The sequence below is a fragment of the Corvus moneduloides genome, chromosome 13 (assembly GCF_009650955.1).
Source record: "Corvus moneduloides isolate bCorMon1 chromosome 13, bCorMon1.pri, whole genome shotgun sequence".
NCBI lineage: Eukaryota > Metazoa > Chordata > Aves > Passeriformes > Corvidae > Corvus > Corvus moneduloides.
In genome coordinates this window covers 10,604,090-10,631,036 of record NC_045488.1, presented here as the reverse complement: position 1 = coordinate 10,631,036, position 26,947 = coordinate 10,604,090, and the positions used below count along the sequence as shown (strand labels likewise).

Below are 26,947 nucleotides of genomic sequence, written 5' to 3'. Positions count from 1 at the left end.
ACCCACCATTGGAAAAACAGGAGCTGTTTTTCATGTGCATGGCCCAACCTGCATCCAGGTTTTTGGTCCTGATACTCACCTGGATCCCACTATAAAGTCTTCTGGTCCTGCGCATCTTCTTTTGGCTTTACTGGAGCAGGACTGGAGTGGTTATCCTTGGTGGTGGTTGTGCTGCTGATTTATGCTGTGTTATGCTGGGAATAAACACAGTAAATCAGAAGAGGGCAAATTTGTGCTGATGTGAGGCAATTTGCAGGTGGATGTCGTGCTGTTGGTGTGATGAGAAAGGAGCTGGTGCTACCTTGGTCTCCCCAGCAGTGCTCCCGACGATGCTGCACCAGGAAGAGCAGGGTGGATCCAACTGCTCCCACAGTATCTCGCCTTGCCACAAGCTCAGAGTGGGCTGTTGGCAGCTTATTTCATCCCTCTGTGATTAATGTTCCCTGTCTAGAACAGGAGTAATAATACGGGCTTCATCTGTCAGGAGCGTGTGCTCCCAGGGCAGGGATGGCCCTGTTGGCTGCGGGTCTGGATGGGGTCCAGGAGGATGAGCCAGGATGTGGCTGAGGTCCTTGGCGATGGATGTCACCGCTAATTAGAGCGGTGAGATTAGTCACTGAAGCACAGGAGGGAAACCCAAAATCATGTTTCCCAAATGGAAAAGGACAATACAGGGGTATAAGCAAGTTCTTTTGAAGACCTGAATGTGAATCACAGTGTCAAGTAAAAAATAATTAAACTTATTTTTTTTTTAAATGTACCTCAAAGTGTCTTTTAAGCTTCCCATTAATTCGAAGTTCTTTCTCTCAGCGCTAAATAAATCTCTTGGTTCAAAAGCACAAGTGCTAATTGGTTTCTCTGAGTATGCCTGTCTGCTTGATCAATAGGGGAAGTAGTTTTTGTTAAATATTTGCACATATAGTCACATATTGTATTGCTCAGGGAGATGGTAAATGTTTCTCAAAATGAGACTTGTAGAATGAGGATTCCAGTAATTTTCTTATGGCCTTTATATCAGAGCTAATCACACTTCCTCCTTCCATCCCTTTGCAGAAAGCAAAGCAGTTTTCCCTTGTGCGCTGCCAGCGTCGAGACAAGCAGGCTGTTCAGCTGCCTGCCTGACACCCCGGCTCCAAATGCAAACTCGAGCTGCCACAAGCAGAGTTGTACAGTTCCTGCCTCGAGCAGGGAGTGGCTGTGAGCCACACTGCCTCACAGTCCATTTTGGGAGGTACCTGGGATGTTGTGTGGGATTAGCAGGGTTTGGATACACAGCCAGCTGCTGGAGAGGGATGGGGCTTTCAGACTCCCTGAGTGAATGTGCACAGCCTCAGCAATTTCCTTGCTATTTCACAATTAATTGCACTTTTACTATTTTCATGGGCCTTTGGAGTGTTTTACTTCGAACTTTTCAGCATCATTTCCATGCCTCACTGCTAAATGCAATCAGTTCTTTATGCTGATGGAATTGGGGCCCTCTCCCCCACTATTGCCTCTTTATTCTGTCTGTGCTCTCCCTCTGGCTCAGCTGAGCTGACCTCTAGAGCAAGCACCAGGAACCTTCTTGTCCCACCATGGAGATTCCTCTGGGAGTGTCTGTCCCTTTGTCTCTCATCCTGAGCATCCCGGGAAAAGAGGGCTCTGTGTTCAGAGTCTGCCTTTGAGACAGGTGAAAGACAGAGCTTGGCTTCTCCCAAATCTGCAGGTGGCGTGAACTCGCTTTTCCACATATGTCTGGTTAGTTGGCCCTGAAACTCCAGGAAAGTGGCAGTGGGCTTTTTTCAAGGACTGATACGCATCCCATGAGAAAAACCTGAGTTGAGTTGGAATTTGGGTACTTTTGGACACTGTAAGGTGTCTACAGGTTGCAGATCAGTTGCACAGTGTCACACCTCAAGGCACAGTCCTCCTATTGAGTCCAGCCCAAGGAAACCCCAGGACCAGTGTCCATCCCCACTCCTGCAAGTGTCTGAGGACACCAGTCCTAATTACAAGCGTCATCACTCCTGCAGTTCAAGCAGCCTGGAGTGAGGATGCAGACCGAATGTTTATGGAGGCAAACATGATTATCTCCAATCACAGGCCTTAATGATGGTTGTTATAATGACAGCAATTGTGGGAAGGGCATGTAATTATGTTGATTCTTCCTTTTATTGTACATATAATAATAAGCTGTTTTATCTAAGAGTGCAGGGGTGCTGGGGGAAGATGGGGCATTTATTTAATTAAGATTTTTTTCTGATTGCATGTTAGGCTAAATCCTGAAATCTTCAATCTTTCTGGAGTCAAAGTCCCTCTTGGTTCAGTGTCAGGATGCAAGGGTCCTTATCCTACCTAACTCACCAGAGCACCTACACAGGGAATGGGGCCCCAGCATGGTGTTGAGACTCTGACCACTTTGCAGAAAAATGCAGAGCATTCATCTAATTCCTTAATTTTCACCAAAAAAAAGTAATTGATAGGTTTGTGCTGGCTGCAGTCTGACTTGCTGAGAGGACCCCAGGGCTATCTCATAAAAAAGAAGTCACAGTGAGCGATAGATCACTGAGATGGCTGGAGCTAGCCTGACATTTTAAGACTTAATGGGTTAATAAAGTGTGTATTTTAGGTGTCTGTCACTGAGTGGGGTTTGTCCATTCCCTGCACACACTCATACCTTGTTGGCAGTACCTTTGGCCTGGCCCTGCAGTACCACTGCTGTCTTTGTCTGCTCCATCCATCTGCCTCGGCTCAGGTTGCACTCAATGTTTATCCCCCGTAATCCAATTTAAGTTGCCGTAGAAAGCAGTCGGGATTTACAGAAAGAAAAAAATCTCACTGGCTTTGCAGAGCAGAAAATACACTTTTTTTCCTTCTCTTTCTTTAGTGTAACTGCCTCTTCTCATTTCTGTTATTCTTACCATGCATTAACAGTCTGCCCTCCACCCTGGTTTGAGCCTAGCGTGGGGGGATCCTGTCCTTGGTGGGGTCTGTATGAGTGACAGGCATTACAAAGCCTGTGTTGTGGCTGGTGTTTGCCAAGAGATATTGCTTGTATGCATCCCAATTCTGTGAGCATCTGTGGAGTTGGTCCCACTAAGCCTGTGAAAGAGGGAAGAAGCTGTATCACAGGTTGGGAAGACACCCATTGAAGGGCCAAATGCATAAGTGAACTGTTAGAAAGGCTTTCTCCATATTTGGATGAAACTGTAGTTTTCTTACTCTGTTGGAATTTCTTCACCATTGCTCTTCTTTCAAAAAAGCGCAGTTCACCTCCATCCCTGCATTTACAGCCTTCAAATATCTGTATAACTCCTGTCTCTTGGTAGCTTTTTGTCTTTCATGTCTGCAGGTATTTTGGCCAATCTTTAAGCAATAGTTCTATTTCTGTCATCTTCTGTAGTGTCTGTTCATGACTATAGGGCAAATTATACCCTCAAAAGGTATGCTGTGACCAAGTGAAGCATAACATGCCAAAGACAGAGCGTTTAAATGTTCTGTTGGCAAAAGAAGTAAATTAGGACGTATCTGTGTGATGGGAAGTGAGGGTTTGCCTATTGTTGGTACAAAGTCTGCAATAACTTATCTCTCGTGGACATTGTTTAGTGTAATTGCTTTGCAAGAAACTTTTTGTGTGGCTGAGCTGGAACATTGTGCGTTTGTATTTTGGTGCTTAACTTGCTCTTCATAAAGGGCTGAATAGCACCATGCTTTGCCTGTTACAGCATGAGAGAGACCAAAGTGACAGAAGGGCACGGTGTTGTGTGCTAGAGGCAAACAGCCTCCTGCTCTGCCAAGCGGGAGAAGTGTCGGGAAGATGCCGGTAGCAATATGGTCTGAATCGGGAGCTGCTGATCCCCCATTCACCCCTACCGGCTGTGCTGCAAACAGGTCTGGGGCATGGCACAGCCCCTCTGCCACGCTTTTCCCTGGTTATGGGGGGAGAGGAATGGCTTTCTGGCACTGGTGTGCGCTTCTGCTCCTGCGCTGGGAATGGCTGACACCCTGTGCTTGTGCAGGTTTTAGTTGTCTAATGCTGCACACCTGCAATGGGAGCTGAAGAGGCAATCCTCAGAGGAGTATGGAGTGGAGCTAGGGTTTTGCAAACTGCTGGAGGGGTGTGCCTGCTTGTCACCTTCACTGGAGCCCCCAAAGGCAGCCTTGAAGGACTTTGCCTGTGGTTTTGCTTTAAGAAATTGCACCCTGAGGTTCTGAGAGCAAAGCCTTGGGAGGCAAAGCGTGCCCATGGGTTTTGTGTTTCTCTGAAACACTTGCACCTTGTAGCCCATCCAAAATGTTTCCATCATCCCCTGTTTGCTGCCAGAGCAGTTGACTCTTGCTGCCGCTCATGGACACACTGCTGACTCTGTCCTTCTCTCTTCATTTTAGATTTTGGCCGTTCCTCCGAGCTGGCGTTCGTTGTGGAGCCTAGTGATGACATAGCTGTGCAGGAGCAACCCTTGATCCTCTACTGCCAGGTGGAGGGCATCCAGCCCATCACCATCACGTGGCGAAAGAATGGTGTGATGATCCTGGACAGTGAGAATGCCTTTATGTTGGCCAACGGGTCTCTCTACGTCTCCCGCTTCCAGAGGGTCCGGGGAGATGGGTCCTCAGATGAAGGCGAGTACGACTGCATGGCACAGAACCACTACGGGCTGGTGGTGAGCCGGAAGGCAAAGATTCAGGCAGCAAGTAAGTACAGGCACTGTGCCACCCCCACCTCACAGGGCAATCCCACAAGGGGCACTGGCTTTGTTGGGAAGTGGGAGGGTGGCATGGTGGGTGCTGTGTTTTCATGGAGGGGGGGTTTAAAAAGAAGGAAGAGAAAAAAATCCTGGAGCTGGTGTCAAAATCTGGCTGGCATCTAATCTGTGTAGCTGTCCAAGTGTGAAAGAAGAGCTCATCAGCTTTCTTGGGTAGAAAACTAAAACCCACCTTCTAACAGCAAATTCTCTGTGTTGGAGGTGTAAGTTACAATCAAATCATGTGGTGAAGTAGTCTGTGGTTTGTGTGTCTCTTGCGGTGAATTTGGAAGCCCCTTTACTGTGCAGCACAGCTGGGCTCTGCTTGCCAGGCAGAGCTTCCCAAACCGTAGGCAAAGACCTCCTGAAGGTCATGGTATCTTTCATTTGTTATTTAATGCTGGCAGTGTAGAGGCAGCAAAGTCTTATTTACTACCTGGCGTGGCAGTGCCTTTGGGGGCAAGGCTAACAACACCAGACAGATTGTCTGATGGGGGAGGCTGGAGGAGGAGGAGAGAGATGAAAATGTCAGTGAGGGTATGAAATTTAAAGGTGGGGGAGGAAGAATTCCAGGGCAGGCTGTGACTCCAGCCCTGCACACTACCTGGCTTTAGCCTCTTGCATTGCCCTGGCCGGAATGGTTGGGCTTGTTTGGTCTCCTGGTTCTCCACTGTCAGCTCTGGTTGCTGGTTGGTGTTTGTCCCACGACTGATGGCAGAGCTGGGCGTCATGGTGGTTTCTGTCCCTGTTGTGTTGGTGGCCTGCTTTGCCCACAGACTGTCTGGGGGCTCTGGGAGTGCAGCCACTGATCATTTTGGCATTCAACCAGAATTGCTGCTGGGTGTAATTTCTATGTGAGTGTGAGAATGGGTCTATGGTACGGCCGCAAGACCTGGTAGAACACTGGTTTGTTAAGTTTTGCTGAAGGGTTCTCCAGCTTGTTTGGGAGATGGCTACTGCTCTTCTTTCTGTGCAAGTCACTTACTAATGCTTCTGTTGCATTTGCAAATATCACTGTGATTTTCTGGTGCAAAGCAGGAAGTGAAGGCAAAGTCTGTGGCTGAGGTCCTGTCTGCATTCCCCAAAGTGGGGGGCCTTTTGGAGCACTGCTGCCCGCTCCCTGCAGTGCCAGGGCCGGCTGGCAGCCCACCAAGGGAACACTCCAGCCCTTGTGTATAACAATTCCCGAGTGCATGAAGTGGCCATCTGCAAACCTAGCTTTTCAGGAGTGTAAGAAGTGACATTGTCCAGGAGCCAAGGGCTTTGGGGCCGTGCCAGATTAGCAGCTGGATCTCAAACTTGTCAGTCTTGTGGTGCTAAACCTTGGAGCACTTTTGGTGAATGGCTCTGGCATTTATGAGCTGGAAGCTGACTGATGCACAAGCACAATGCCAAACTTCTTGGACCTGTAAACTGGAGGCATGAGAGCCAGAGGAATTACCTTTGAGATTGTGGGTTGTAAACACTGTTATCATGGCTCCTGCATCAATATGTATGTGATGTGCTGTGTGTCCCTGAATAGCGTTTCCTTTTGTAGCCATAGTTTCACATGAATCAAAGTGAAAAAGAGATTGTGTTGAAAATGCTCTGGGCTCTATTCTGGCTTCAGGCTTCATTTGTTGCCAGCCCTGAAAAGAGGTCTGGGTGAAGCCAGCACAAGCAGGGGGCCCCCCAGCCCTGATGCTACAGGTGCCCGCAGATAATGGGAATAAAACAGGATGTTGTGGGCAAATGTAACGTGCTGCTCAGGGCAAGCTCCCCCACTGTGCCTGAGCCACAGGAACACACTCTTGCACTTAGGACTCTGCTTAATTGTAGATGAAATCTCCTGAGAATGAATCACAGTTGTGCCCTGAGCCGCAAAGTCTCAGGGTGGTTACACACAAGAGATAGTGATTTTCCTTGCTCCAAGTCCCAATCAGCAAGTCAAAGGAGAAGGGTAATTGTCCCCATTTTAGGGACCTTTGCATCGAAGGAATGGGTGCTAGCTGCTTGGAAGGGAAAAAAACCCAAGCGCTAAGCAGACCTTTGAGGAGCAGAGTAAATACTGCCGATGGGTAAAACCTCATCCCAGTGCTGAGCTCCTCTTCCCTCTGAGCCTGACATCTGAACACAAAAGCAAAGGAGAAATAAAATCCTTTCACAAACAAAAATCTTGAAAGTTGATCAAGGCTGTGCTACTGAGGAATAAAAGAGATCTGACAGAGCGGAGCCCCTCGAGAGCTCTGTTGCACTTTTCGCTGTCTTCAAAGGCAGGCTGTTAGTCTCATATCACCGTTACAGACCCTGGCTTTGTATTATTGCTTGGAATATAATCTTCTTGGCTCGGAGGAATGTACATATTTGCATTCAGGAAATGTGGGCTGGATATCATATTTTTATGTTTCAAATTTACTTCAACACTTGGCATTGAGTAAAATTTAACTGGAAGAATATGCTGCTCTCAGCCGCTGCGCGTGCGGCCCTGATGGGCTCAAGGTGCCGGCAGTTTCCTCAGGGAGCGGGTGCATCTTAAACCCTTCATCCTAAAAATTAACTCATTAAATTTATTTAATTAAATTCTGAGGTATTTCTGTATGTTGCCATTATTAATTGAAGATACTCAGCGGAAGGAAGTGGACCTTGGCTGGTTTGTGGATTGGCTGGTCAGGTGCTAAATACATTGGTAATATTTTCGTAGTGTAACTTTCTTTTGAACAAGCACAAGTGTGCAAGAAGCCTACGCGTGACTGAGCTGGGTGGGGAGGCCCTCAGCATTTCTACCCTCTGCCTAACACCCTGGTTGGAATTCTTTCAGTTGCTGTTTCTGTGTCTGTTCAAACCCTGGTGTGTTGGTTTAAAAGGTTGTGGAATGCAACATGTTTTTATAATCTGACCAGGTTATTGAATGCAGATCTTTTCTGTCCCTCAATGACAGTTTCGTAATTTTGCATGACTCCAAGCCGTCTTAATTAAAATCAGCTTCATAGAGTGTTCTCTGGAGGCACTGCTTGGCTGTGTTTTCACAGGTCTCTGAGGAGCTGGATTTCCCCTGTGCCTGCCAGAAGCTGAACATGCTTTAGCTCTCTGTGAATGAAGATACCCTCTGAGCAATTGTAACATCCAGAGTCCGCTCCTCTGGGAGGTGGGCTAACCCAGAACACAGCCACCTTTCTTCTCATCACCACCCTTTGCTTAATGTGGCCTCACTTGATCCGATCATGTCATCTCATGGCATTTCCAGCCCTTTTTGCTGATGCTGTAATTTGATGGACCTGGCTCCACATCATCATAAATCACAGCCCAGCCAGTGGAGTAAGACCCATTGATTATATCACTCAATAACAAGCAGTTACCACTAATTGGAAATGCCATCAAACTGGGTATCGGATCAGGCTCTGCACGTATCCAGCCTGAGAGCAGCAATTTTCCCTGTTTGATCTGATGCTTTTTTTTTAAAAAAAAAAGAAAAAAAGAAAGAGGAGAATTAAGTCAATGGTGCAATTTAGAGCCAAAGAGATTTCTTGAAGTTTGGTGAATTGGACCTGCCCAGTATTTGAAGTACTGCAGGACCTGATAATAACTCTGGACAGATCTGAGCTTGTAAAGACATTTTCTTCACTGTGTCTTGCTGCAGGGTGACTGGTTTGTAGTCAAGCATAGCAGCACACATCCCTCTGCCATTCCCAGCTCCCTGATCCCCTTTCCTTCTGCATCCTGCCCCAAATTCTGCTCCTTCATCCCACTGTGTGTGGCTGTCCGTGGCACTTACCCTGCCAGCAGGAGGGCAGGATTGATAGCTTGGGCAAGGCAGATGTTGTGACTCCCCTCTGCATTGATCCCTGCAGACAGCAGCAGCAGCTCCTCTTGCCCAGCCTGGAGACAAGCATGCTGTCCCCACAAACACACTGGCCACTGTGACCTCGAGGCCAAAGGTCTTCAGGTCATTGGCAAAATATAGAAGTAGGGAGGGCTGGTGCATATGCAAACTTGCAGGTTGGTTTCCCTGCCAAGCTGTGTGGCTAGGGGAGGAGGTTGGGAATCATAGGGATTTTAAAGCAGCAAAGATCTTCCCATCGTTTCAGCTCCTATGCACAGAATATATTCAGGGTTTAACCTGCAGCCCCCTTTCCAGGCTCTGGGGTGGTGGGAAGAGCTGCTGAGCCCAAATAATGGCAGCATTTATAAGAGTGTAGAGACAAGAAGGAAGTCTAAAAGGATTAGGGAGAGACAAAGGGGGCTGATTATTTTATGGGTCACAATACAAGGCATTAGAGTGAGATCACAAAGGGATGTAATTACAAAAGAAGGCCATACTGGGGGGGATCAAACCAGGATTAGAGTGGGAAATGTTTTTACACAGTTTTGTTCCACTCATTATGAAGTTAGCATTTTAAATTAAGGTTTAAATAAGGTGACACCAAAGTTGTCACCAAGGTATTTCCTGGGCAATGCCACTGTTTGGATGCAGATTGCAAGTCTCAGCTCAAAACATCAAGGCAGACCTTAAACATGTGGGTTTGCTGTTGGTTTCTCTTGTGCCTGTACAGTATCTGTGTTGTCAGCAGAGCCCTGCCTACAGTTTGTGCTTAGGACAAGTTAACCTGTTTTTGCAGTTGGAAGTGGGATACTTTTGTGACTCCTTGTTTTACTGGTGCAAAATGTGCTGGAGGTAAAGGTATGCCCTGGTGTCAGTTACAGTTCTAGAGACATCTTCCTTTTACTCCCAGAAACTTTTTTGCTAATGGTCATTTGCATTTTCGTGCAGTTTAACTCTTGGTGTTACGTGCCAAGTTTCCTCCATCCATAAACGAGATATTTTCCCCCCTGTTGTGGCTCTGCTCACATTTAATGCCCTTTCTTCTCTAATGTCGAGCAGAAGGGCTCAGCCCTGATGCCAGTGATATTTCTATATTGTCTGTGCTTTGAATGCTTATGGCAAGCCCAGAGCAAATTCTGAGCTTGCAGCAGTGGGTCTCAGAGGGGAAAAATACCCATGAGGCATTACTAAAGGAAAAAAAGGAAAGCAAAAGAAATTAAGTAAAGCAGAAACACTGTGAGAGGTTTCCAGGAGATGGATATGATGGGTGAGCGGGTTATTTTCCTCCATCAGCTCTTTTGGCTGCCCCTAGGACATGCTGGTTCACGTGACACTGCTTCTCACATCTGTACTGTTGCAGTAGTTGGCCTTGTGTGTGCTGCAAAACAAATGTACAAATGTAGGCGTCACTAGGGGAAAATTGGAGAGATTTGACTGGGAATTTTAGTAGATTTGCAGGATTAAAAGAGTTTGTCACTTACCACCCACTGCATTTCAGTGTCTGCATGTAACAGCCAGGATTCATCCTGAGACTTGAGCATATTATAAGACCATATTTCTTTTGGCTGCTCATTTCTTAGCAGTGTGATAGTTATTTAAATATCATCTTGCACTTCTTTCCAAGGCTTCTAATGTGGATGTGCCAACCTTAGCTCCAGCAGTGTTATCTCTCATATAGGGGGTTTGCACTGCAGGCAGTAATGTCACTTAGTCATTTGTAGAAAGCTCAAGGGAAATATATCAGAAGAATTTCATTAATGGTAGCACTGTTGAGTTATTTGTCTCAATTAACTCTTGGAGCACAGCTGAGGAAGTTCTGACGTCTCTGTGGCCTGCACCTGCAGCATGAGGCAGTTCTCTGCCTGCTTTTTTAACATGGTGTGAAGCTCTGTGATAACTGCATGGGCAGTTCTGTGGGGACAGCACAGTGCCCAGCCCTGTGTGCTTGTACCCTGCTTGTCCCTCTGCCTGCTGCTCTGCTCCAACCTCTCCTCGAAGTATTGGGCCACTCTCCTGTATCATTTTAATCAGGAGGACAGGTCTCTGCTTGTATGGCTTTCACTCTCATTTTGCCCTACAAGGGTCCCAGCTGGCCATGGTGTCGCCAGTGACATCCATGCACCTGCTGTGCCTCAGTTTCCCTTCTCTGAACCCAGGATGTGTTTACGGTCAGTGCCATGATTTGCACGCTCCTGTGAACACCTGAGGGGCCAAGCTGCTGGTTTGTGTTTATCAGGGACTCAGGTTAGCTGGCCATGGTGTTTCATCTGCACTATTGCTTCTGTCTGAGGGGTGCACAGCGCTGGGGCCAGGCTGGGGCCCAGGTGAGAGAGGAGCTGCTTTTCTGCCACCTTTCATTGGCAAGACTGTGAGTAGGAATCAATTTTGGGTGGCATTTGACCACGTTGCTTTGAACGTTTGGGGCCTTTGGGTGCAGTAGTGATGATATGAGCAAGGTCAGACCTCACAAATCCCTTCTTATGCGTGAGTCTCTGCACAGGTGCCAAAGCTGCTTTCCCTGAGCTGGTGGGATGGGACCTAGGAGAGACATCAGCCAGAGCTTCCTGACATCAAGGGATGCTGGATCTGAGCTCCATGCACCTCTTCTTCCACTCTGGTTTTGGCTCTATCCACCATTGCAGCCCTGTTGCTGGGGAGGGAGTCTGCTCCCACTCCTCCTAGGCACAGCATATGGTTTTCAGAAAGGTTCTTGCTTTAAACCCAATTTTACAGTTGGGTTGACTGAGGCAAAAGGAGGTCAAACGATTTGCCTGAGGTCACCCAATAAGTGGCTCAGATTAAATCTCAACCCATGACGCTGCCCGTTCCCAGCGCTGGCTGTGCTGGCCGGACCAGATGGCCTCCTGAATGCAGCGTCAAGATCCTCAGCTTTTTCCCCACCTCATTGTTCTCCATTGTGGGCTTCTGAATGCAGGACCTTGAAAGTGAGAGTCATTTGGATTTGCCAGAGTCCAAGTTGTTCTGTTTAATGGCATGGATTTGCAGGAGAGGGTTTAAACACACTGTTTGCTACTGAGTTTGGAATTTTGCAGAGATTTACCTCTTTGCTTTGGTTTTCTGATGATAAAACTCTCTCCGCCCGACCAGCTAAAATTGGTCCCTTACCTGTTCAGCTGCCCTGCTGCTGGTTCACTGACTGCAGGGCTGCCTTTTCTTTGTACCTGTGCAGGTTTGTCCACAGGTCTCTTGGGTCCTGATCCTTGGGATAATTCCGCAGCACCACACCTCTCTGGTCTGTTTGTGCAGTTTGTGTCTTCCCCCTTAGCTTGGTTCTGGGATCACACAAGGGGTCAGTGCAAGGTGCTGCTGGATGGACAGTGTCATGTGTATACCTCTGGGAATCTGCAGACTCTCGTGTTAGCTCTGGAAATGCAGATGCTGACATCTCCCTCCTGATCTGATGTGCATCCCATACATCACCCCTGACAGAGCAGGGGCCACAGAGGAGCTTAAAGCAGAGCTTTAAAGAGCTTTTTAAAGATGAGCTCCATTCCTGCTCTCTCTCTGCTAAGCAGCAGCCTGGAAAAGGGCATCTCTGTAGCCTCTATTGGAAAGCAAGTGTGCAAATCCTTGGGATTGGGACACACAGAGCAGAGCCCATCTGCCCGTGAAGCAGCAGTGCTTGGGTGTCTGGGGCAGACTGCAGTTCTTGGGGCAGGGGGGGTTCTCCTGCACCCACACATCCCTCTGTGTCCCGCCTTCCAAGGGAGGGCCCGCACTTCTGCACCACTCACATGGCTCAGTAAGTTGGCACCTCTTGAGCATGCCTTGATTAATGGTGGGTTTTTGTCAGTCCTAAGAGGCCCCATTATGTCCCTTTGATGCTGCATTTTGCACTTACCACTGTCACTGAGCTCAATGACTAATTTTCACAGGTCAAGGGAGAGGGACAATGGATCAGGCTACATTTGGAAGAAACAAATGAAATTTTGCTGCAACTGAGAGCACTAATTAAGAGTGAGGATCAATTTGGGTGTACAAAAGAGATAGTTTTAGGCTGCTGGTGTGTAAATGAGTGGCAGTGTTGCGGTAGCAAAAAAGGTTCAGTGTATGCATACTTCAGCTGCAGCATTGTACTCCGCTGCATTTGATCAGTTCTTCTGTGCTTATTCATCAAGCAAAAACCGAGTGTTTTCCTGCCTGCTGTGCCCGGGAAGGGCAGGGACAGCCAACCTGCCAGATCAAGTCGTGGCTGATCCCTGTGAGATGTTTTTGGCCAGAAGGAGCTCGTGTTTCTTCAATTGCTTTGCTCATCTTGGACCATGGCATTGCAGGTTGCCTGATGGCTTTTGAGTGCAGTGCATGGCATTCCTTGCCCAGCTCTGTGAGCAGGATGATGCCCATTTTCATCCCAAGCCATAGCTCACCCTACCAAGGATTGCACTGTTCACTGAGACTCAAAGAAACACTGATTTGGAGCTGTCAGAAAGGGAAGGGACACAGTGAACTTGGATCAAGGAGAATGTCATGGATACAGAAAGGAGAACAAGGAAAACCAAGACTGCACAAGCTGGATTCATGGCTTCACTAAGCATTGCAAAAGTGTGATTCAAGTTTTCTTAAGTCTTCACATACAACAAAAAAGTCAGGGGTGATGTGTATTTGGGAAGAACTGGTTGCAAATGTCCAGGTGCCCAGTTAAAATTAGTTTGCAGATGCTTTTGATAAAATTGTGTCTGGTTTTGATTGGATTTTCCTAGGAACATCAACTGGAGCAGTCTTTTGCCAAGAGGGTTCTCCAGGGCCTACAGGGTTCCCATGAAGCAAAGCCTAAATGAATATGAATCCAAACAAATTTATGGTACCAAGCAAATCTCTAAAATGATCAGGTGGAAGCAGCAGTCCATCCCATTTTCCCTTGTTATTTGGTGGTGTTTGCCCACAACCATATTATTCCCTGCAGCTCAGAATCTTCCCCAGAGGGCAGTGGGACATTCAGCCTCAGTCCAGAGGTTTGCTCTTGTCCTGGGCCTTTGTGGTGACATTGCCCTGAATGGCCAAGCAGTACAGTCACATCCCTTTGGGCCTCAGCATGGCAGCTCTGTCCGAGGTGAGGGCACTTGCCAAGGGACTTCATTTCCTCAGAGCAGCATCCGTGTCCAGCTCACCATTGTTTCTCACAGACACATGTAAAGGGGTGGGAGGGAAAGTCCTGACTGCATCTTTCATTAGTGATCCTAATGCTCAGGAGAAGAGACAGGGCCCTAAGGGGGTCAGCTTGAACTGTCTCTCAAAAAAAAAAGGAGGGGAAAGAGAAGAAAAAGTCTTCACATGCTGAACTGGCCATTGGAAAGATGACAGCAGAAATAATCCTTTTTTAAAAGTTTTTTTTCATGACCAAAGAGAAAACAGTTTCCTTGTCCCTTGGGACATCCATGAGTGCTCTAAACTTTCATGAGGGCTCAGATGCCGCAGGCACCCACCACCTTTAAATGACAGGGACTGGTCAAAATCCTAAATATAGAATCTGGATGCTACACTTAAATGTTCCAAACTTGACTGCTTGGCCAAAGCAGTGTGGTGGTTGATACCTTGGGAAGCCTGACTCCTGCTACTGATCTCAGGCAACTGTCCCAATACCCTTGTATCTCTAGGAATTAGGGATGGCAGCATTGGTCCTCCCCAGATCTCCCCATCCCTGTTGGGTTTGGGGGCCCATTGCCTGCACACTGTCCTTGCCAAGCTGGTGCAGGGAGCCCTCACCCTACTTGAAGCTGTCAGAGCTCGTTACCAGCACAGGCAGCTCCTTCCCACCGCAGTGGGGCCGGGGAGGCCAGGTGCCTCCGGGTGGCTGCTCAGCGCTGATTGCTCTGTGCCTAATCGGGGCTGAGGAGTTGGGGCACTGTGTGGACCTCACGCCACTGCCAGCTGTCGATTTTCATAAGCCTCCTGGCTCTGAGTTTTCTGAGACCTTTGAGCTTGTACCCAACCATCCGGGAACCAGTCAGGGGGGTCAGAAGTTCTTTTATGGGAAGGCAGAAGTCCCCGCACCATATATATTCATATGTAAAACCCTCTTGGGAAAGGAGTTTTAAAAGCCGACATGGTGTAGGTGCACAGGAGGTATTTGTGTTGCTGTGCTGTGGAACATGTATGAGCCTTTCTGTTTTAGAGAGTGGTTTGCATGTGTTTGAAGCACCTCGATGATTCACACTTCTGCATCCCGTGGGGAAAATGGATTTGTTCTCTTACGCTCGCTTCCTGCCCAAGGGGACCCTGCTTAATTTTTCTTTTACTGACTAGGTTCTCCCAAGAATGAGAGATTACCTGATCTTCCAAAAGCATTTCCAATGTTCGGAGAAGTCTGGATGACTCACAACTTTTAATTAGCTCTCCTGACGGAGGCAAGGATCCCTCCCTTTCTCCCTCCTTCCCTAACAGAGAGGTGGTGATTAGAATTACAATGAAGATAATCCAAACTGTATGTGTAGGGTTTTCAGTAAGCGGAGAACAAAGCAGGACATCCATCTGGTGAGTGTGAGCCCATAATACCTTTCTGCTCATTTCTCCAGTGCAACAGGAGCTGCTTGGGACGGAAGCAAGCTCATTATTTTGGAAAGGCTTGCTGACACGCAGAGCGGGGCTGGCTTGTAATCTCCGAGGCACTGAAACCACTGCTCAGGAAGGAGCATTGCTTTTAATTTTAAGTCTACCTTTGTATTTCTCCTTGTTAAAATCTGCAGCAATGAGGGATACCAGCCTCTTCTGAGCCTGTCCTTAATTAGTGTGTGAAAGATAGATGCCCTTAGTTTTAGCAAGGCTAATGAAAGCTGTAAGGGAGTTTTAAAAGGCAGCCAAGCTAAGCCTGTTCTGTGCAAACATTCCAGCAGCAGTGAGGAAATGCATTAGCTGGGGACAACCTCCTTTTGGAGTGATGCTATTTCCCATCACTTAAAATCTCTGTCTGAGAGAGCTCCTGCCTCAAAACTTTGGCTTCCCTTTATGTCCTGTCTTTGCAGTGGGACGCTTGCCTGTGCCATGGGATCAGCTTTCCCATGCTGTGCCCTACAGCAGGCAGGGAAGAGGCAGAGTTTGCAGCAGAGAAAAGCAGTGTTGGGCCCTCAGCCACAGTGCTACTGTGCTTTACGGTCAGCTGGGTTTTGCCAGGCTGCTTCAGTACGGAGAGAGGATGGGCACACTGTGAGAAAGGAGCAACAAAAAGCCGTTGTGGAGGAGCAGCCGGCGCTCCGAGCTGCTGCTCGCCGCCGTGCCGGCAGCGCAACGGATGCCTCGACTCCTGCCATGGCAACAAGTTCATCCTTAGGCCAGGACAACGCTTGGGTGCAGCGTGGCAAAGCAGCCAGGAGCCAATCCAGCCTGCGGCATCCCCAGCATGACCCAGGGAGACCGGAGGGACGGGATGAGGTTTCATGCCTGCAAGATGCTCTGCCAGCTTCAAGATTCAGACTGGTGGTTTCCCTGCCGCAAAAGCACAGGAGAGCTGCAGGGAGATCCTTCTGAGGTCACGAGCTGGGCAGCACCTGTGTGTGCAGTCATGATGGCTCTTGCCCTCCAACACAAAGAGCTCAGGAAGGAAGATGAAGAGCCCAGATCCAAGGAAATGTTGGCCAAACACAAGGAATCCCTTCCTCTTATTAGTGCTTCAAGCATTAAAAAAATTCCCCCCTGCATACCAGAGTTAGGCACAGCCTTTGCTTGGAAGGAAATGTCTTTTCGAGCCAGGATGCCGGTGCCAAACTTGCCGCGGGCAGCCCCGTGTGAGCCAGGCGTGCCGGTGGAGTGCAGCTGGTGCGGCTCAAAGGGAAAATATGATCAGCTGTTGAATGGCAGAGATTTGAGACGTCACGCCAAGGCTTCGCGTTTTGATTTTGTGAGGCATGCTGTGAAATTCATAGGTGGAATATTTCTAGGGAGCTGCTTTGCTTCCTCTAGGAAAAGTGAGGTGGAAGAGTGGAAAATAAATGATGTTCTCTATTGACAGCTTCTAGCATTAAAAACCTGGTCTGAGCTGTCTCTTCGTTCTCAAAATCGTGACACCTGCTCTGGTTCTTGATATCAAAAAATAAGAAATTATTATTTCCTTTAGGTCACCTATTGACTTTTAGCTGGTGCACTTAAAAAATGTTTCCAGCATTAATGATTCGTGAGGAAAAAAGGAAGCTTGAAAACATCTCGCTTTTAGCATAACGAGAGCTAAGGTTGACAGAACTGTGAAATCCTGGAAGTTGGGGCTTCACGGCATTGCCAGACATCAGAAGGTCCTTGATGACATGATGAGAGCTGGGAAAGCTGAATAAACTGATGTGCTTCTTCCATTCTGGTCCCTTGTCATGTAAATAGGCTCCAATCTGCATGTCAGATCCCTTGGGAAAAGGAGTGTAATAACATTAAAAATAAGGCATCAAAACCCCCAAGGTGTGTGCGTATGTATGTGTGTTAGCAATCTTTAAACAGGCAAAAAATATGCTTGGAGGAGTTTGGATGGGGTGAGAGGGCTCCTCGTTACCACTGTGCTTCGAATGCAAAAACGTAACTGCCGTGGCTTTAAAGAAAGTACTTTAATGCTACATAAATATAATTGCTTCGATGGAATGTCTTTAGCCTCCTGAGGGAAGTTGTAGTCTGTACGGCTTTAGATATGAATGGACGACTCTGTAATTGCTATTGTTTCGGAGACACATTAGGAGGGCCTAATGCTGATCATTCCTGGCATGTTGTGGAAGCGGAGTAATGGCAATCCCAGGCAGCGGGAAGGGAGAGGGGATTAGTATGCATTTTGCAGGATGAAAAACTGCCAAATGCTTCAGGACTGGAAGTTTTTCTTCTCATTAGATTGTGGGCTTGTAAATTGTATTTGATTTTTTTTTCTTCCCCCTTTTCCTGCTGATATGCAGAGTGAAGGTATCTAATTCCTGGTAGTTTAGGCTTTGGATAATGAGCTTGAAGGCAGCATCTCAGAGGAGTGCAGAATTGATGGGTTAGTACATCAGCTCTGGTTAATGCAAGCTCCTGATTCAGACAGGGTCCAAAACAACTGGTTCAGAGAAAAGAGCAAAATAGGGGTATTGAGAATAAGTATTTTTTACTTTAAAAAAAATTATTAGTTGAACATGGGATTTTCTGATACATGGGTTGTGCTTCCGTCTCTGGATTGGGAGCAGCTACGTTTGAAAAATCACAACCTGGGCTTAGAGATGATTCCTAAGAGATAATTTGGGTTGTGTCCTGGAGACTGTAAACATCCTGTTTTCCAGCTTTTCTTCCCAGCATAGGGCCTAGAAAGTCTAGCAGACTGCTCTGGCATGCTAAGCAACTAGGCAGGAGCTAAGAAACCTTACCCTATCACAGCAATTCTGGCACTGGTGGTATTTTTCCTGAAGACAAGTGAAATCAGGGTCCTGAGAGGTAGCAGTTGGATGTTTTTTCCTGCAGGAATATCTGTCAGGTAGTAGCCAAAAAAGAGGTGAATTTCTGCCCTTGGGTTGTGTGTCGCCTCTACAGTGCTGGTCTCATACCATCCCATGTGCATCTCTAACTTGTTTTCTGAAGTTGGTTCCAAAATATTTGGGAGCTGCTACTCAAAAGATCTGGAGAGTGAGCCTGGAAAAAACTCTTCTGGGAACAAACCAGAAGAAATGGGGTTAGGTTCTTCATCATTGCTCTGTCCTTGTGTAGGGACTGGTACAAATACCCTCATCTCCAATGCACCTTGAGCATCCTGTTACAGAACAGAAGGTAATAACTTAGTGATGCTTTCCCTTGGATGTTGAACCTCAAGTGGTAAATCTTGATCCAACTTGGGATTTATTTTCTTCTGGAGATTTTTACTGCCTTCAGAAACTTCATGTAGAAGAGTGAGATTTTATGGCTCTAAACTGTTTGATTTTAGAGAATTGTTTTTTTCCCCAGGGGCTTTTTTTTTAATGAAGATGAGAGGAATCATGTAATCCTTGACATACAGTAGATTGTCCCAGATTAATAACACACTGTCTTTCACAGTGAAGACGATCCTGTCCTGCTGTAATTTACTCTCCATCCTGGCATGCTGTTAATTAGGATGAATACTTACGTGAAAGCTCCACATACGGCCAGTGCCACCTTCCATAATAAGTCACCCCAAAAACATGAGGAATGAGCGGTAGTGAGTCAATGAAAATCCCGACATAAATTGACTTTTTGTGTCCTGGCAGTGCTTGGCTGAAAGCCAACGACAATAAGAGCCTGGCGTGCCAGAATTCACAGGCAAATAACACTTTTCCACTAGAGCATCCTTACGAGACACCCTCCCAGCAGCCGTCCTTCCTTCCTGCCACTCATTCCCTTGTGTCCAAGGAGGCTGTCGAGGCGGTGAGCGAAACATCTCGGTGTTGTGACGGGGTGTGATGAAAACATGAGTGACAGAGTGACATTTTGACAGCCTGACTTCAGGTTCCTACTGCAAATGTAAATACGTTCATTTGAATCCAATTTACACAACCAGAAGTTTTTAATGGAAAATAAAGGGGGGTTGCTTAAAGGTGACTTTTTGGGAATCCAGGGTATTTGTGGACTTCTTAGCGGGTTCAAACTGCAAATTTCCATGGTGTTGTGGAGGTCCAAGTGGTCTCCATCCCACTTTGCTCCAGTCATGTGTTTTTATATCAAATTGCTTTGTTTTCTCCCAGTTTAATGCTAATCCCTGTCTGAGATGAGAAATGTGGTTCACTAAATGTACCTACTGAGCAGCTGATAAAATTGAACTGCAATCCCATCCTCCTCAGATCAAGGACTCCTTAACAGCCAATAGTCCATTTTATCTTTTTCCTAAGGGGTCTAATCTGTTGCTCTTTCTGACTTGGAGACTTGCTGTATTTTCAGTGGAGAAGAGTCACTGAGTGTCTTGTCAGGTGGAAACAAGAATGGCTGAATTGCTCTTCAAAGTGTGATTTATTTCAACAGTCTTGGCACCTTGGGGATTTCTTATTCCTTCTTAGTGCTCCTTGTGGTAATTCCTCCCTGAGATTTGGGTGAGTAGTACTGGAAGGTGCAAGTTCCCACTGCAGGAATGATACAGCTGAGCCTCAGTAGCAGGTGGTGTGAAATGATCCCCTGCATGACAGCATGGGGATCCACCTTGGATGCAGAACTCTTATTCTTCTGGTATCTGATTGCAGTGCTGCTCTTGTTCTTTCCCAGGGCCTTTTTCCTCCTGGTTTTCTCAAATAGATACTTTTGTCTCTTCTGTGGTCCTTGGAGAATCTGCTTAGTAGTTCTTTATGGCTGCAGTATTTTGGGTAAAGCAGCTGGACTGAGGGGACAAGATGGACCATGGCCAGATATGGCACAAGTGCGGGAAACTGAAGGTCGCTTGAGGCCAGACCCTTATCCTGGTGTTCGGCACACCAGAGCAGCATGTGGTGCCTGTTGACCCCCACAAATGTGGGTCCACGTGGGCCAACAGACTGGAGTCAGCACCAGTTCCCAAAGGGACTGTTTACTAAGGAGGGTTTAAACAACATTAGGAAAAATTTCTTAATGAAAAGGGTTATCAAGCATTGGAACAGACTGCCAGGGAAATGATGGAATCACCATGCCTGGAGGGATTTAAAAGACATATAGATATGGCACTTGGGGACATGGTTTAGTGGTGGCCTTTGCAGTGCTGGGTTAATGGTTGACTTGATGATCTTAAAATTCTTTTCCAATCTAAATGATTCTGTGATTTCCCTGGGTGCTACAAAATGTTAGGAAAGCACAAGGGATGTGAATAGAGTGTATAGGAGTCTGGCTTTTCATGTAGTTGTGTCCTTGGACCAAGCTGGCTTAAGCTGGTTCTCTGATTTTCTCCTAGCTGAGAGTCTCTGTCTCTCCCAGAGGGAGTAGGACTAGGGAAACTCAAGAGTGTGTTAAATCCATGTTGTTTTGTAGCATTGAAAAGAGACTGAAGCTTTCCACTCATTGTATACTCATCATTTGTTGTTTGGGTCCTGTGGTTTGTGTCAGAGTCACCTTGTAGCTGCTGGTCCTCAAATGAGTGGTTTAAACCTTGGTATTTAAAAAATTTTGAAAACAGATTTTGGGGTATTGGTTTTTGTTTTTTTTTTTTAATTTATTTGTTTGGGTTGTTTTTACTGCACGTCTATTAGCATATGGGGGTTTTGTCTGTACAATACTCCATTCCTGAGTCTGTAACTGGAGTGGATGAGTTACCTTGGCTAAGAACCAGCAAATCTTTAGTTTTACCCACAGCTACAGAGACCACATGGACCTTGTAGTTGTAGGTGTTTGACTTGGGCTGCCTTGGGACGGGGAGGTGAGAGATGGGCTCCTAGCAAAGCCTGAGTTTCACACCTGGAGTTTTGTTCCTCCAGGGACTTCAACAGCGTGCATTGCTGTCGGTGCATGGAGAATGTCACCCAGGATTTTGAAGAAGTAGCAGATTGCCTCCTCCTTACACTGAGACCTGTGAACACCCATGAGGGATGCTAATTAAGCATCTGCTTCCTTCTCAGCTTTAAGTGAAAGGGTGGCAAGTTAAAGTGACAGTCAGACCTCATTTATCTTAACGAGAAGGGTCAGGAGTTTAATGGAGTTTTGCTTAGTGAGGGTGTTTCAGCCTGCTTTGTGTTTGTTTGGGAGATGTCTCTGCATTTTAGATCTACAGGGCTTTTTAGCTTGGGTGGTTTGCCTGCATGGGATTCAAGGGCCCCTGCAGTCTTTCCTAGGGAGAGAGGTTTTAGAAGAAATCCAGGAGGCTTTCTGGTGTGTCTGCTGTGATTTTCTAAATGATTGGGATAATGATACAGTGAATTTTGCAGATGACTTCTCCCTGGCCAGCAAGGGGCTGTGTTACATCCACCTGAGGTGTGCCGTGCTGAGCAATGGTCACTTTGGAGTTCTTGCCTGTAACAGTTTAGACATTTAGCCAATGTACTTAGCAGATACCAGCAAAAAACAGGGATTGTTTTTACATTCCAGAGTCTCACCTTGTACTTACTACTTCTGAGGTCTGTTTGACACCACACTGACATATTTACAGTGTAGCCTTACTGTATATAGATGGAGTAATCAGGCAGTCACTCAGGGCTGCAGCAACTAGGCAAAAGTAAAGCTCTTTTTACTAGTTCACGTGCAGCACCACACTGTGTGCATAACCTCATTTCTCAAGCCTGTTTCCTGGGTATTGAGCATAGACCCCAGCAACACCTACCCCTTGATGGAACAGAGCTCCAGCTGGCCTGTATCAGCACAGCTCCAGCCAAGAACAGCCCTCCATCTACAAAGGACTATGCCAAGATTAGCGAGGGAATTCATGCAGGGCCAGCAGAGCAGGTGAACGGTATCACTGTCATTTTTCAGAGGGGACAGGAAGGAATAGGAGGGGTGGGATGCTGCTGAGACAGTCCAGAGCTGTGCTGCAGAACTGATGCAGAGCGTGAAAGCCTGCAGTCTCTTGTTGGGGCTGCTTGCCGTGCCTGGGGAGGAATTCAGACCTGCTCTGCTGGAGTCATTAGTGCTCATTCAAAGCCAACATCAAAAGGTCCCATTCTAATTCGATGCTTTTTAACACACAAATGGCAGTAAGATCATTAATTATTGCACTTAACCAGCTTCAGTGATTTAACACTTTGTGAGTGTCACGAGTGAAGTCTTTCTGGTGCTGTAAGTGAAGAGCAGAGTGTTGCCAGCTGTTGAGGTTGGATGGTGCTGCAAGCAGACAACAACTACCTGCTCTCCGAAGAGCCACATCTGTGCTGGGATATAAACTCTATCTGGCCCAGAATATTTTCATGTCATGGCCTGATGGCCTGTGAGAGCTCTCTGCTCCTGCTTTGCTGCCCAGGTAGGTATGCAGGATCATGTCTTTTGGAACAGGAAAGCAGTAGTGTGAATACTTTGTGGTGTGGGAAAGTGGAGCACCTTGTCTCATCAAGACAAATGTGTCTGAGGTCTCCTGTAGATAAACCTCTGTTGGATTCTCAGTTTGTGAGGTGTTCAGCAGCTCTAAAAGTGTTACTTTTCTTCCGCCAAGCACAGTGCAGTGGGACTGGAGTAGGGAGCATTCCCAAGGGACGTCTCCCTCCACCTTGGGAGATGTTGGCTTGAGGCAGAGGTGCCTTGGCTTGAGCTCTTTCGAAGCTGAGGAATTCTGCAGGCAGCTTGTAGCTGTTTTTGCTGAACATGGCTGGTAGGCAACAGGAGAGCCAGGCGGTTATTTTCCATCCAGCCAGTTTTTGTCACCTACCACTACCCAGGAGGAGAGAATTTCCCCCCTCCTCCAGAGTGCGAGACCTCATTGTTCCCAGCACCTGAGGCATGCAAAATCCCCCTTGCCTTCCTGGAGGAAGGGTCCAAGAGTAACCATGGCTGATTAGTGAGCCCTGAGCAAAATACGGGCCAAAAAGCTCACACCCATTACTGTTCATGGAGAGAAAGCGGACCCTGAAAACAAGGTGCAGCTCCTGCCCTGGACATCAATGGCTGTGACAGCCTCACTCCCTTGGACTCTGACCACCCAGCAGAGCAGGGCTCAAACTGGGAGGCTCGAATTGGACCTGGGATAATCACACTCTCCATCTGGGTTTGTGTTTGGCATGCTGGGGGGGACACATCCCTTGCTAGACTAATGAGACTAGGCATATGTGACATTTTTATGACTCCTTCCCGAGCTATTTCCTCTAAGTTTTTAGAATTCAATTGGATTGCTTCCCCCAACCCCCTGGTGTTGTTGGGAAAGCCATCTGCAGACAGAAGAGTGATGCAGAGATAATGCTCCTGGTGTGGGTCTTTGACTTTATAGCTCTTATATCTTTCCTTTAGGGTTTCTTTGACTTTTTGCCAGGCACAGACACATCTCTCTGGGCATTTCCCTTGGTCCTGCATTGAGATCTGCCCAGCCCAGCACATCATTGATCACACTCATCCCACAGCCCTCCCAAGACTTTGTTGCAAGAGGTGTTTCGGAGCAGATGTCCCAAACGAGCATTTCCCAAGTTCTCACCCCACTAGAGATATTCTCAAGAGAAACATGCTTCAGTTTTATAATGTAGATGAGCCTCTCTTTTTCTTTCTTTTTATTTTTTTCCCCTCCAGTTTCCAGCCCCAAAAGTAGGTGGTGAATTCTAAGGCTTGAGGGAAGCAACCACACAAAAGCCTGTTACAATCCAGTCACATTGTGCAAGGTGAGGATTTGCAATTTTAAGCAGAGGGAGAGGGAATCATCATGATAATTACATATAATACCTAAAGTACCTATAAATACAGATGTATATTTATATAAAGCCTCTCCCAGCACACGAGTTCCCTGTCTGGCTGGGGTTGCCAGACCACCCTGTCCTGCACAAACAAATGAGTTAGAAAGTCCGAAATTCCATCCCTGCCTTTCGGGGCTCGTCTGGGGAATTCCTGAGTAATGGAGGTTGAATTGGGTCACAAGGGCAGCGGGGAATAAATCTTCAAAGGTTAGCTCTGGCATGAAGTCTCCTTTTTTAGGCATGTGAGGGATTCTTTTGTTTTGCTTTGTTTTCCAAAGCCCCCCCCCTCCCCAGCAGGGGAACAATACCTCACTGGGGCCAAGCCTGGCTGGGCGGAGCCCCGCAGCATTGTCCAGGGGGCCAGGGAGGGGGCCGGGGGGAGAAATGACATCTTAAAGAATGGTGCTTCTTCTTATGGACACTTAGTAGATCAGTGTGCATTCAATTAACCCTATAAACCGTGCAAGGTCCAGGGAAAAGGCCTTTCAGGCATTATGGATTGAAAGTATTAAGGGGGATGGGGGCAGAGCTGTTGGTGAGTCCAGTTTAAATAAAGCCCATTAGGCAGGGGCAGTGAGGTGGGGGTTGAGAAAGGGGATGTTTTTCTTCTGAAAATGAAATCCATGCACAGTCTCACGTACTGATCTGGATTTTCCTTCAGTAAAGTTAGGAATCTTTGCACAGCTCAGGCTGGGTGTCTTGGTTAGGCATTTGGTCCAATTGTCTTTGGGTTTGCTGGCTCGGGAGTGAAGGGATCCTGTAGACTGTCTTGGGTGGAAAAAAGATTTTACGTGAGTATTTTCCTCCTCCTCAAATTTTTGCTCAACCCCGAATTGTGTCCTAAGGCCTCAGCTGTAATAGCCTGTGGGACATCCTTGACTTTCCTGAGTGCATGTTTGATGGTCCCCAGGGTATGAAAACATCTAAATGCTTCTGTGAAGGACCAAAACACCTTGGTTTTTCCAGTTGTGCCTCTGACATCTTGCAGGGTCACTACAAAGTACTGATGTGTTTTGAAAATACAATATTTATTCCTATTAATGTTTGGAGGACAGTCACATTTTGAAACTTTTATGTGCCCCATCATTCACCCCAAGCCCCAGTGCCAGTCAGGGCTGATTAGCCCCTCCAGGATGAGAGCAATATTGTGAGCAGAGAGACGGAAACAGCCAAATTTCTTTCAGTGCATATGGCTAATATTCACCTGGAGAAATCCAACCCATTTGTAGATATTAAACTAGACACAGTAATAAGTTCAGTATGTATTTCAATTTACTTTGCTGCAAATAGATTTAATTTACCAACTGCAGAGTTTGAGATGGAACTGCCTGTGTTCCCGCCATTTTATGCTATGTTCTGAATATATTATACGTAAAGTTGTAAATTAATAGGCCTGTTTATGATTTGTTGCACATATGACATGGACCTGCAACTAAATTAACAGTGAAGTCTTAGTGTTGCAGAGTTTAATTACATTTGCAGGTGAATCAGCATCTTACTCCTCTGTCCCTTCCTTAATGTGAAGTACACTGGAACTGGTTTTTTCCTTCAAGATGTGGGTATTTTGTATTGTTCTGAAAGCTGATCTGTGAGATCTGCTGGACTTGCAACTTAGCTTAGTCAGCACAGTGTGGCAGGCTGAAGAACCTCTAAATCCAGGCTGAGCCTGTTAGTTAACAGCTGTTAGTTGGCTGTTCTTAGGTGGGATGTTTCCTGAATTGGGCCCAGATCAGGCAGTGTCAGCTGTGCTGATTCACTCCTGTGAGCGAACTCCTAATTGCTGGAAGTGCCATCATACTGGTGAGCCAGGAATGTGGACTTCTGGAGCTGCAAAGTTAAACAGTCTGATTTTTGAACAGAGCAATGAATTTAAAGTAGCTGTGGTTTTGCCTGCTAGTGAAGTCTGGTGGTACCGAATAAGGAGGGTATCCTCCCTTTCCCCCTCTGCTTTGTATTGGTTTCCTAAGGAAACAGCACCTATGTAGCTTCCCCTGTCTTGGGAAGTGCTGCAGAGCTTGGTGCTAACAGCTTTATGCCGTGTGCTCCTGAAGATCTGCTAAAGTGTTTGGCTTCTTGGAGGAAAAGAGATGATGTGGGGCTCAAAGTCCTGCCCCAAATTCTTCCCTAAAATGCGCCATTCCCTCAAGGAGGTACATACAGAGCTGGAAACTCTTTGAGAAGATGTGGCTGTGGAGAGTGGCATTTGTGTGGCTTCCTGCCAGCACCCTGGGGCTTTTCAGGGGCTGTAGTACCCACCTCCTTGGAGTCTCCAGAAGTGTTAACTTTTCTGGGATCAGAGCCACAAAGTCAACACTTGGTGGCAATACTCTCAGCTGTAAATTGTGTAGGTGCTTTGCTGCCCCACTGGATTGAGGGCTCTTTGCACAACACCTTTGGAAGCTGCCTCCGTCCTTGGCCTGTTAGTAGCATCTTGTTGACCTTTTTGAGCAGCTGGAATGAGATAATGAAGTCTTGCTTTATTAGCTCTTTTTAAAATTATTCTGACCAAAATAATGGTTTGCTTTCTCCCTACATTGCGTTGATTCACTTTTAAATAGCACTGAGCCCTTCTGTTAATTTAAAAGTAGCTTCTAAGCACATCACAATACAGATCACATCCTAGAAATAAATATTTCTTCTTTCCTGAACAAATATAGACAGAGTCAGCAAATATGAAGCATCTCTTTTTTCTGTTGTCTCAAAACTGTGGCATTCCCGAGATTGATCTGTGCTTGCTCGAGGGTGTGCTTTAACAGGAGCACATTTGGGATATAAAGTGGGGAAGGCTCTCAACAGCTTTTAATTGGAGTTGTTGCTTTTGATGGGGCTGCACTAATTTCCAGTGGCTTCAAAGCTGGTGGGGAGCAAGGAAGGCTGGTGAAATCTCAGCTCCATCCATGGGTGGTGGCAGGTTTGCTGCTGCCTCAAAGGGATGTGGTGTGATGCCACTGCACTTTGGGGAAAAACAAGAATTAAATCCAAACGACACCGATCCATGCACCGGGGCTGTGTGAATGAACTGGAATTTAAATTTGTGTCTGTCACTGCCTAAGAAAGAAATCTGGGCCATGATGAGAGTTTGTAAGGGGAAACCGAGCTATTCCCCCCAGAGCCACTTTCCTAAGCCATGCCTGGTTGCCAGTAGCTTCCTGTCTGTTGTTAGTTTTTCTTTTCAAATACAATTTAGTTTCTGCAGGCCAGTGGCTTTT

At 46.8% G+C, this 26,947-nt stretch overlaps 1 protein-coding gene across 1 annotated transcript in view; it reads left to right on the top strand.

Moving 5' to 3' along the window:
- Positions 1 to 26,947, top strand: part of IGDCC3 (immunoglobulin superfamily DCC subclass member 3) — a 102,526-nt gene that overhangs the window by 5,787 nt on the left and 69,792 nt on the right. Inside the window, exon 2 of the mRNA XM_032123070.1 lies at positions 4,369 to 4,674. Coding sequence (XP_031978961.1) covers positions 4,369 to 4,674 — 306 coding nt within the window. The remainder of the gene's footprint in view (positions 1 to 4,368; positions 4,675 to 26,947) is intronic.